Source organism: Diceros bicornis, chromosome 21 (genome assembly GCF_020826845.1).
Source record: "Diceros bicornis minor isolate mBicDic1 chromosome 21, mDicBic1.mat.cur, whole genome shotgun sequence".
Lineage (NCBI taxonomy): Eukaryota > Metazoa > Chordata > Mammalia > Perissodactyla > Rhinocerotidae > Diceros > Diceros bicornis.
The window spans coordinates 19068815-19080797 of NC_080760.1; the positions used below are offsets into that span (position 1 = coordinate 19068815).

The window sequence follows — 11983 nt, forward strand, 5'->3', positions numbered from 1 at the left end:
TAAACAACCAATTGCAACCCATTAAAAAAACTAAATTAAAAGGAAAATAATGATACACTAAGAAAACAAATTGTGATAAGAGATTATAAATACATTTATTGATAGTATTATTCAATGTTGAATGTAGAGAATAAAATACAAAGAAATAAGCACTTAAAAGGAAACATTAATGTTAAAAAATGCAATTTATTTACATATACGTTAACCAATTTTGCATATCTGTTTACATTTACAAACAAATGTAAAGCTAATTCCAAAGCTTTCATTCTGAATATACTTTGATTTCTAGTGTTCTCCATCCTACAGGCTGCTGTTTTTTGCTGTACTTACACCAAGTATGATTTATTTTGTTTGTATCTAACCTAAAAGCAAGACTCTGTGAGCTGATAATGAAGCAGCCAAGTAAATCACAAATGTTAAAATGGCTCTTTAAGAGAGGATAAAGCCACAGGAAAGAAAATCCCTCAATCCTAGATACATAAGCACAAAAGAGAAAGTATCAAGAAGCAAAAAGAATCACAGATAGTTTATTCTAAACTATAATTTCTAATTCTAGCAACAATTCAACTAGTAGTAGCTTAGATGCCTTTGTTCTAAAAAATAAAACCATTAGTTCTTTCACTATGATTTTCTGACAATACCCGATGAATAATTATCGTCTTCATATTCTTTAACAATCCGAGAATATGACTTATACCTAATAGAATCATTAACAAAAGAGGACTTCAAACATACTGCTGAAAGCTGCAATACAGTTTGGGGACCAGATTTCAATTTACATAATATTATCATTCATAAAGATTTTACGACACCCAGTACAATAGTGTTCAGCATTGTTAACTCAGAGATGTTCCATCCGTTCTTGCCATCAGAGAATTAGTGACATGGACGGAACTGTTATGACAATTCCTACAGGCCTCTAAATAGGACTGCACATGAAATGAAATAATTATGAACTATGATACAATTGTGACAATACACCTAGCTTATAGAACTGAATTTTTCACAATAATAGCGCTATGGAATTATAGTGACAGTTAAATATCAGAATTATTTTTCCCTGCTAACTATTGAGTAGAAAAACAGTTTTCTGACTGTATTTTTAATGAACAGGGTATTGAAATCAACACTAGGGGAAATTGAAAAGTGAACAAAATGAATTCCTCAAGTTCATTTTCCAGATACTAAGAAGCAAAGCAGCTGACACAAAAAATTCAAAATTATCCTAAAAACAAATGAACACAAGATCAATCATTTTTGAAGAAAATATAGCTCATTTTCAAAAGTTCTGTTTGTGACTAGACTTGAAAATACTAAAATGAACCAAGAGATTCCAACAATGCTGCTTTGCTATATAGGATTTGAAAAAAGCACTTCAAGTTTTAAGCTGAATGTTTCTTTCTCTTCCCTACCCCCAGAGAAAGCAAATAAAACGAGAAAAGGGGCTCCTGCAAAAATAAACAAACAAAAACAAAATAAAACTACCAACCTAAACTAATCATACAGGAAAAACCTTTATCTTTTTGAACACTTTAGTTGGTCTTATATTAGGGTAAGGTTCTATAGTGAAGACTTCCTAGTCTTTTACTTCATGTTTCATTCTTTAGCTATTTCCATGTTTTTATCAACAAGGCTATGTGTAGGTTTTCCTAAGAAGTCAGGGTGAGTCAGAGGTAGCTTTAGGATGCAGTATATTTGACCACAGTATGTAGTTAGTTCAAAGGAACATGTCGTTCTTTTAAAAGGATTATAATACGTAAAAATGCAAAAAGAAAAAATGTACATCCCTCACTGCCTTGCACTAAGAGGAAATTTCTGAGAAACTGAGAACAAACACTGGAAGCCAGCATTTGCCTCATCTCCCATGAGCTCCTTTAATGCACCAGTTCAGGCTGGTTTTCCACAAAGGGTAGCACCCCACTCACATAGTAGGCAATGCCAAGAGACAGCAAAGCAATGACGAAGATCAAGAGCAACACCCTCCAGAAGCCCAGATCCTCTACGAACTCCTGCCACGTGGTTCGGAAGCTGGACAGGACTCCTTCACCTTGCTGCAGGCTGGGACTGAGGAGAGAATGGCTTTCCATGGCACTATGAAAGACACAAAGAGAAAAGAGAGAGCATGGAACAACACACGGCACCCATTTCAAAAACATGAAACCACAGGAACTGGATTATTTAGGAAACTAACCATACAACACAACACTTACAAGAAGAAAACTTACAAATATATACAAATACTCTCATACACTTACATACTGAGTCATCTCGACAATCTACCTTAAACTGTAAACTGCTAACCCGTAATGATTATGTTTCTTGGTTTAGTATCTAGAAGAGCCAAAGTTAAAAGTCCTTTTCTAATAAAAAAGTCCCAAGCAGAAGTCTTAAAGTAGGTCAAATGAGTTGTTTCCATCAGATACTAAACCAAAACACATTTTGGTTATTTTAAATTTAGAAGAATTCAAAATAAGGATTCATAACTTGAGAATTTATGTTAATAAAAATAAGCAAAGATGGCAAAATTTAAATCGTTTTATACAGTGTGTGAATCTTAAAGTGAAAAGATAATTTTTATTAATTTAGTTCAATAATCTGACCAGTGAAGGAATTCCTTCTTTTAACTGTAATCCTCTAATAATGGATGCTTACTCCTCAGTCTGTTATACATGTGGGCAGGTCTAGTCATTAGCAATTCTTCTTAATAGTTTCCTCCCATTGGTTCTAGTTTTATCTTGTACAATAATACAAAATAAGTTTATTTCTCTTCTGCATAAAGGCTGAGTCTAGTTGAAAATAAGGTAGTACAAATATCATAAAAACACTGATTTTGGTTTTCAGAACTCTGTCAACAAGAAATATGACCACTACAAATAGAAAACAGTATGTCTGACGTTGGTATCTGGAAGGCTGCACTGTGATGAATTCAAAGCGCTAAGGAATTAGCACCCACAACTATATCACAACACACAGGTCCAGTAACAGGGTATCATTTAGATTAAAGCCACAATGACCAGAATCATACATATCAACTATCTATTGCTTATAAAAGGTCATTACTATCCACCCTACACCCCTCACCTCATATTCTTCCAACCATCTGGGCACAGAACAATAGAAACAGCATGAAACAAAGTCTTAGAGTCTGGTTCACCATGCAAAATTGGCAGTTATTTTAACATACAACTTTATTTTACTTCTTGACCAGAGGTCCTTCCACCCTTACTAGTATCAGAGGTTGTCTCTAATTATGGGAAGCTGACTTCCTCGGGGACTAATCTGTTTGACAACCAAACTTTTTCAATATTGAGATGTTTATTCTCTGAACAAGAGAAGGCATTTTCAGTGGGAATCTACAACTATATAGAAATTTAAGGAAACTGAAGCAAGTTCAAAAATAAGATTAGAACCTGAGAAGGTTTAAACACATAAAACCATAAGCAGATAAACAGGTTCAGGAGAGGTTAATTTTGACTTATATGAAATTTATTGACTATGGCCGAGTTAACATGCTCTCATAATCAAAGATGTTAGATATAAAATGAGAATTCAGTCGAGCATTCTTCTAGGAGCTCACGAAGCTCTGCCTATTAAGAGTTTTCTACGGTGACTTTATCCCATGAGATGTTTTCTACTGTCCAGTTAATACCTGATGCTATCATGATGGTATGTATGTGCGCATATGTATGTAATATTTTTTTGTATAAGTGTCATCTACACTGTCTTTGTCAGTACAAAGTAAAAAGCAACTAAATTAAGCTTAGGATATGGGGGAGCGGGGAAATATTTTTCATCAACTTGATTTACAGACCCTTATGAAGTTATCCTATATCTCAGGGAATCCTAAGGGAAATGGAAAATACTAAATACACTGAAAACTTTGCTTTATTTTCTGCTCTAGAGAAGGCTAATCGTGACACATTATGGCGATGCCATAATGCCACATGCTAGCCCATCCTTTTAAGCTTTTCTTCCCTACTTTTTTTATTGATATAATGCACATATCAGAAAATTCATCTTTTTAAAGGTACAATTCAGTGGTTTTTAGGATATCATAAAGTTGTACAACTATTTCAACTATCTAATTTCAGAACATTTTTATCACTTCTATAATAAACTCTGTAGCCTTTAGCAGTCACTTCCCATTGTACCTTCTCCCAGCTCCTGGCAACCACTAATTTACTTTCTATTTGCTGATTCTGGACATTTCATATAAATGGCATCACATAATATGTTGCCTTTTGTGACTGGCTCCTCGTACGCAGCATGCGTTCAAAGTTCATCCATGTTGTAGCATGTTATCAGTATTTCATTCCTTTTTATGGTGGAATAATATTCCACTGGATGGATAAATGACATTCTGTTCATTTATTCATCAGTTGACAGACTTTTGGGTTGTTTCCACATTGTGGCTATTATGAATAATGTTGCTATGAACATTTGTGTATAAGTTTTTGTGTGAACATATGTTTTCAATTTTCTTCGGTATATACCTAAAAGTGGAATTGTTGGGTCATATGGTAACTCTGTGTAAGTTTTTGAGGAACTGCCAAACTGTGTTCCAAAACAGCAACACTATTTTACATTCCTATCAGCAATACATGAGGGTTCCAATTTCTCCACATCCTTGCCAATACTTATTATTGTCCATCTTTTTGATTATAGCCACCCTACTGGGCATGAAGTGGTATTTCACTGTGGTTTCGACTTGCATTTTCCTAATGATCAATGATGTTGCCTTTAAGCTTTTTAATTTAAACTTCAACACTGCATTTCTATCATGACACTGAGGGGCAGGAGTAAGATAGGACAACTAGGTAGTAGAAGTATTAATAACTTAGTTTTTGAAGAACTGGCTTTACACAATGCTGTAAAACAAACCAAATTCTCATGCTGAAGTGAAATGGCAGGTATGTGAAAAAAGCTGGAGTAAATATTTCATACTGAGCTGCTCAAATGACTAATCACTTCTTAGTTAATAAGTAATCACAACTGAGGCTAAATGAAGTCAAAAGCATATTTCTGATAAAGAGGTGCCAAGAAACTGGCTATTAACAAAATATACCAAGCAAGGTTCACAAAATATACCAAGCAAAAACACATTCTTGGACATTTTTCATGGCAAAGCAGCTTAAAGAATTATGAAAATAAATTTCAAGTTATTTTGGAAGAACATGATCTTTAACAAATAATAGATAACTCAATGTTATTAAATTGCTTATGGCATTCTGACTGTTGATCCAGAGTACACAGGAGAGAGAAAAAGAGCTTGCCAATGCATCTTTGACTTCTATCTACTTGTCAGCTTTTGGTGATAACTCATGAAGAGCATGCACTGTTCTAGAAGTAAAACACTTTAACTTTTTTTCACAGTAATAAATGCTTGAAAGTATCTAAAGAAAACAGTCCGAAGTTTGAGAGTGGAATTAATGGTCCCCAAGGAGTACACCAGCCAGCATGTGAAGAGGGAGGAAAGCAATCACCGGTACAAAGGAATCAAATAAAGGGAGAACTATGGAAAATAAAGAGGATTTCATTTTGAACTCACAGAAACAACGATCCCAATAAGTGAACCATATGATCCTAATGCCAAGTCCTGGTCAGTCAGCTACTGGGTCAACAGCTGATGAGGGCCTTTGAAATATATTTCACTGAAAATTTTGGGAGGAGACTATAGTAAGCTCATCACCCTTCTTACCTGGTAACATCTAGAAGGCTGAAACTCCACGGTGGTCAACCAAACTACATGCTAGTACAACTAAGTCTGGCCTACTGACTTCACCTGTTGAGCCAGAGAAGCCAGGAAAAAAGATGATTTGTTACCTTCTCAGTGCTCCCTGATCTGTGTTCTAAACTGGTTCTAGATGAGAAACGATGAGACACTTAAGACCCTGTCAGTCACTACATCTTAGCTTCAATTACTTATAGGAGCCCAAATTAAATTTCATTGTTCCAAATCATGTGAAAATCACTTTCACTTTCATATTACTGAATTGTATATGCATTAAATCTTGTATTACTTTCTCTCCTCCTGTTTCACTTTTCCCTCAGCACTCTACTTCCCTACCCTTGAAACTACCTTTTGGTCTTTTCTAATACCGTCTAGGTTTTAGCCTTACTTGTTTTTCTCCTCTTTTTGAATTCCATTCTTTTTGTGACCTGTACTTAAAATTCTCAAACTCCTGTTTCCTTCCCTCATATTCAGCTTTTAACTACCTCTTCTCCCTTGGACTGCCAATACAGCACATTTCCTTGCACAGTGGCTAACAGAACATGATGTGCATGTGGGCACGTAGTACTTTCGGTTAATAGCTTCTCAATTATAATCTGGAGCCATAAGGACCTATATAAAGTTCAAAGAAAATATCAAAGCTCTGTACTTGAAAGCAAATAAATCAAAAGCTCACAAATTGTCATTATAGATCCAAGTATCTAAAGTGACTGGCCCTTAAAAAACTATATCTTAAGTACCTTTCACTCTCAGCTGTCTGCATGGTCTCCAGTTTTGAGTGGGTTCCTCTGTTAAATCCTTTTACCTCCTGTTCTTCCAAAGATTCCAGCAATCGGATGACATCTTTATTCACTCCCCTGCGCTTTGCCAGAACTAAGGGTGTAGCACCTTGATGATTGCTAAAGAAGTTCATGAAAATAAAGAGGTCATTTTAGCAGTCGTATTATCTTGTTAGCAACTATTTGTGTAGATCTCAGTGAAGAAGGCACGGGCTCAATTAACTCTAAATTTAAAACTCAGCAGAACCAATGGTCGAGCTGGAACCTGAATTTTGAGTTAACCTATTTTTTTTCCTTCTAGGGAAAAAGAAAAAAGAATATATTGGCAAAAGAGTGGATAAAAGAGAGTAAATAAAAGAAAAAGAAGGCATCTTTCCAGAAATTAATTGGAAAGTCTAGTTCTTGATTCATTCTTATCTGACATTTACATTTTATTGGAAGAGTGTATATAAAAAAAAAGTCTAAGAATTAAAAAAACCCCAAAAACCCAAAAGCAACCAAATAAGCTGCTTTGATTGACTAGCTATTTAACACCAACAACAGGAGAGAGCCTGCGTAACACTGAATCCCGTAGTCAATTCCCACCACATTTTGTCCTCGTAGTAGCAGAACCACTTAATGTCCTATTCAGATTTAGGGACATTATAGCACCAATAAATTAGGGCAATATGTAACTGTAGTTTAAAGGTCAAGCTGTTTTAAAGGTGGCCTGACATCCTTTCCAGTCAAGACAGAAAGTATCACTAACACAAACAAAAAAACCCATGACTTCTTCAAAATGTTCAGTATAAAAAGGACTTTGAGCCCCAGAGAGATTATGAAGCTAGCATAGTATATTATATGATAGAAGGCAAACAAGCTTTGGAATCAGGCGGAACTAGGTTCAAATTCCAGCTGCATGACCTTTGTTAAGTCATCTAACCTTTCTTGTCTAACTATTTCATCTGTAAAATGAAGATAATAACTATTGCAAGAACTATTCATTCTGAGGATTAAATGAGCTAACATAAGTAAACACAGTGCCCAGCCCATAATTGATTTTCAACAAATATTAGTTTTCTTCTTTTTCCCATATCTTACAATACACAATTAATTAGTAGTACATCCTAGCCACTATTTTCATAGAAAAACTTACACTGCTTCAGCATAAATCTAGAAGTCAGCCCCTTGTTCCCTCACTTCCCTAACAAAATTACACTGTCCTCAATGCCTTTCTGAACTTGTCACTACAACTGATCAATAAGGAAACAAAATCAATAGACTCTGAGATTACACCATGGGTTGGGAGACTAATGGAAAGAACTGACTAGACTTTAAAAACCACAGAGAACTTACCAAATATCAATTTTGAGTCCATTGGAAACTAAGAATTGAATAGTATCCACATGGCCACAGAGATGAAGAGCTGTGTTTCCTTGATAATCCGTGGCCAGAAGATCAGCACCAAATTTATGCAACAACTGGCAGATGTCTACATTTCCTCGGGCTGCTGCGAGGTGAAGGCCTGTTCTGCCCCTGCTGTCACGAATGTTTGGGTCAAAGCCACTTTCCAAAAGCCGCTTGGAATAGTTAAAGTCTCCATCAGTACAGGACTGTAGCAAGGGCACATTAGTCTGAGAAGAATCATTTACAAAAACGTAGGACATTGTTTTGATGTGGCGGTTAGAATACGCCTGTAATGAAATATGAGGTGAGTGAGATTCGGTGAAGCCAAACTAAATCCAGACAATGAAGTCATTTAAAAAAGCACTGTTACTTATTCTTCTTGGCCTCCTGCCTCTAATAAATTACCTCACCAAACAGAAACCACAACAAAGTTATCAATAATATTTTATTTTCCATTAAAATGTCTTATTTTTTTCATATATGCTGGATCAAAATTGCAATGAAATTACTATACAGTTCTATTTTGCTTTTCATCATGTAAAAAAAACTAAGAGAGATTTTTAAAGTTAAGTAAGATATAACTGCTTAGATTTAAGTTTATTGCATTGTCAGAAGACATAGGTATGTGATCCTTAAACTTCAAAGACCTACCTACATACACACACACACACACACACACACACACACACACACACACACAAATGCTACTGCTGGTAGAGATTCTTCTTTAAAACAAGTAATTCTCTTTCATATATTTGCTTATCGTATTTGAGATATGCTATGTGGTAAACACAACTACCTGCTTAAAAGTTAACTAAATCAGCATGAAAAAAAAATAAAATAACTTCATTCACATTCAATGAGGACCCACTGAATGTTGTGTTTATAGCACAGACTTCAAATTTTAATAGAAAGAGAAAAGCTAAGGAAAGCAACAAACTGAATTTAAAAATTGGAACTATCATAAAATCAATTTAGACTGTCTTTTTACAGTATTCCTGCTATTCTGCGCTGTTCTGTGGTTATCTAAATATCTGATTTTGCCAAACTTCCGTTGTCTGAAGACTGAGAGCTCAGGAAAAACAGGTCTGTCTGGGAATAGAGAAGTGGGACAACAGCAACAATCCCACTGTGTCCACTCTAATATTTCATCCATCTGAGTAACCTAGCTTCACCAGTCAGTTGGTCCACATCTCTCTCATTGACACTTCCCTGACTCAGAGGTTTCTTTGTGTGTGTATGTCTCTCTCTCTCTTCCCCTTGGTTCATTTAAGCAAAACCTAAAGCCTGACAACAGAAGCTTTACTAAGAAATTGAAGAGAAAACAAACCAAAACAAAAAAACATAAAGGCACAGACTGATGTTTTGATAGAGATGGTTCCCGTTACAAAAGCTTAGTTACAGACAGGCTTGACTCGTAGTTTATTACGCAAAGTCTTTCTTTCTGGAACACTGATGCAACTGGATGCCAGACCAATCTACTCTTGTGCCTATCCTTAAGGGGATTCAGGAAAGCATGGCTGTGGAGTTTGGTGAGATTCTTAACCCGTATTCCTTTTAGCCTGGTTTCCCAGCAGAGCCACTGTCCCTCTAGTCCTGGGCTACCCTAACACTAGAGCTCTGCTGCTGCCATGGGTTAATCTGTGCAAACGGGAAATATTAACACATACTGAGGGCCTGTTCTGAGCCAGGCATTGCACTAGGGGTTCTTAATGTATTTTATTTAATCTTTCTAACAACTCCATGGTAAGGTTTTTTAGACCTGAATTTTAGTAAGGAGTCATTGAAGGATTTTAAGCCAAGGAAATGGTATGGTCTTATTATATTAATCTTTCAGAAAGATTATTTTGTTGGCAATACGGAGAAGTTAGATTGGAGGGGTCAAGACTGGAGACAGGAAGATCAGCCAGTAGATCACTGTAGAACTCTAGGCAAGAAATGATGACAGCCTGATCTAAGGCAGTGGCAGAGACAAGGGGGCACACTGGAGGGAGATATGGAAGATAGAATCAGCACAACTTAATGACCCATTGGTTATAAACAGTGAGGAGGAGCTGTTAAGGATAATTCTAAATAAGGGGAAAATCTGCTTATGATAAAGAATTACAGAGATCAAGATAAAAGAAACTTCAGATTTTGACATTAAACAATGATTTTTAAAGAAATTAACTCATGAGAAGAAATTACTCAATAAAGTAGTCAAGAATTCTCTTTTGAGGGAAACTCCCTATCTTCCCCTGCAGTATTCATTGGATTGGATCATAAAAAAGACAAAGCTATCACAAACTTTTAAAAAAATAAAATACCACATATCAAGTGCTTTTTAAGAGGTAATGTGTTTTGGTTAAATTCTGTAAGAATAGATAATGAAAAACAATCTACTTGGTGTTTTGGTTCAAACACAGTAAGAATTCTTGTGGTTTGCAGACTGGGATTCTTTTGAATGTTGGCTCAGTAAAAAGGCAAGCCTTTCTTGTCTATTTTTTAAGTGAGAATAAGTGTGATGTATTTCATGAGTTTCTTTGTGTCCTTGAGAAACTGCTAACCTTACCCCCAAATTTAATACGCCCAATGATAGATAACATTTTCATCTTAATCACACAACTGAATCTGCCCTAAAGCAAGGCCACAGTTCAATGAAGCTTTCACATATTGTGAGGAAGTCCACAGTAGAAAATACTCACGTAAGCCTTAGATCAGATCTTTCTTTCAGTGGTCACCCGGCAGTTTCTCTGAATTCTTAAGGAGGTTCAATAGAATATTCAGATATGTGCAGGCAAGGATCTACAGTAAACAAAAAATTCAATTATAACAAAGATGTGGCGTGAAAAAGGACTTGCTGTTCTATTAAATACAGACAAGCTAGTGGGGCCTGTAGATATTCTCCAGAAAATCTGTGGGTGAGGCATCAACTTGTGAGGCTAGTAAAGTAACTAACGAATAATAGAGTAATGAAAAGGAAAAAGAAAGGGGTTAATAAGGAGTGGCTCTGCTGCCCACAAACAAGAAAGCATGGTCAGAAAGATAAAAGAAAAAGAATCAAATTATGTGCCATCAGTAGAGAACAAACTGGGCTCTGAAAATTCACTCTAAGTCACTGGAATTCAGAATGCATATTTTTCACATTATAAGTGGTGGCTAGATCTCAGATTTGCCCACAAAAGCATTTTTATAAATAAAATGCTACTTGCAATGGGGTAAAAAGTAAAAACAACCAATACTTATATTTAAACCAAAGAGGATACATTTAAGAAAAAATATTTCTAATCTATCTTGAATGCTGATACTTAAATCTCCTCGAGATTGCCCACCACCCCCCTCCATCTTTTCTTTTCAGTGTGAAAGAAAAACTGGCTCAAATCTATCTGCAGTCTTTTCCACATGCCTGACCCTGCTCCTCCCAAACCATGGTGCTGTCTCCATGCTCTCCCTGGGACCCACTCAGTATCCCCTCTATGCACCAAGAGACATTTCGAGAATACCCTGTCTGCCCCACTGCATTCTTCTCTTGAGGGATCATGGAAGTGGGGGTCATGGACTGGCAGTCTGGGCCACAGAAAAGCAATATTAATTTGTTCAACAAATATTTACTGTGTGCCTGAAATATTCCACATACCCACACTTGGTGGTGAGCTATAAAGTCTAAACCCCAAATTTCTGGCTCAGCCTGAAATTCAGGTTAACTTTTTACTGGTCATTCATGCTGTCATCAAATCTCTTTAAATAAACTTACACAGGGAAACAATTAATAGTATTTCATGAAGCTCCATTTACAATATGTAAATCAGGTTGTATCAGGGCTAGGCTGGAAGTGAAGACCAGGGCTAACAAACTACAGTCCTGCGTCGCTCAACAACGGGGAAACATTCTGAGAAATGTGGTGTTAGGAGATTTCCTCATTGTGTGAACATAGAGTGTACTTACAGAAACCTAGATAGTATAGCCTACCACACACCTAGGCTATACGGTACTAATCTTACAGGACCACCGTCGTATATGCGGTCCATCGTTGACTGAAATGTCGTCATGTGGCGCATGTCTGTATACGTGAGGACCAGTCCCACAATAGTGTCAACAAATATCATGA

At 36.2% G+C, this 11983-nt stretch overlaps 1 protein-coding gene across 1 annotated transcript; it reads right to left on the reverse strand.

Annotated features, from left to right (window-relative positions):
- Nucleotides 1-982: 982 nt before the first annotated feature.
- Nucleotides 983-10584, reverse strand: ANKRD46 (ankyrin repeat domain 46). The gene is made up of 4 exons (XM_058564720.1): nucleotides 10581-10584; nucleotides 7846-8183; nucleotides 6472-6630; nucleotides 983-2091 (listed from the first exon to the last, which is right to left on the reverse strand). The coding sequence occupies exons 2-4, from the start codon at nucleotides 8154-8156 to the stop codon at nucleotides 1875-1877; spliced, it is 687 nt and encodes a 228-aa protein (XP_058420703.1). The 5' UTR covers nucleotides 8157-8183; nucleotides 10581-10584; the 3' UTR covers nucleotides 983-1874.
- Between the last annotated feature and the right edge of the window lie 1399 nt (nucleotides 10585-11983).

Bases quoted from the DNA above. Each gene is read 5' to 3' on its own strand.
- ANKRD46 (XM_058564720.1), bottom strand. From the start codon at position 8,156: ATGTCCTACGTTTTTGTAAATGATTCTTCTCAGACTAATGTGCCCTTG. The intron at 6,631-7,845 runs GTAAGTTCTCTG...GAACTTCTTTAG, and splicing joins GGACTCAAAATTGATATTTG to CAATCATCAAGGTGCTACAC. The intron at 2,092-6,471 runs GTACTTAAGATA...TGTCTTTCATAG, and splicing joins CAGACAGCTGAGAGTGAAAG to TGCCATGGAAAGCCATTCTC.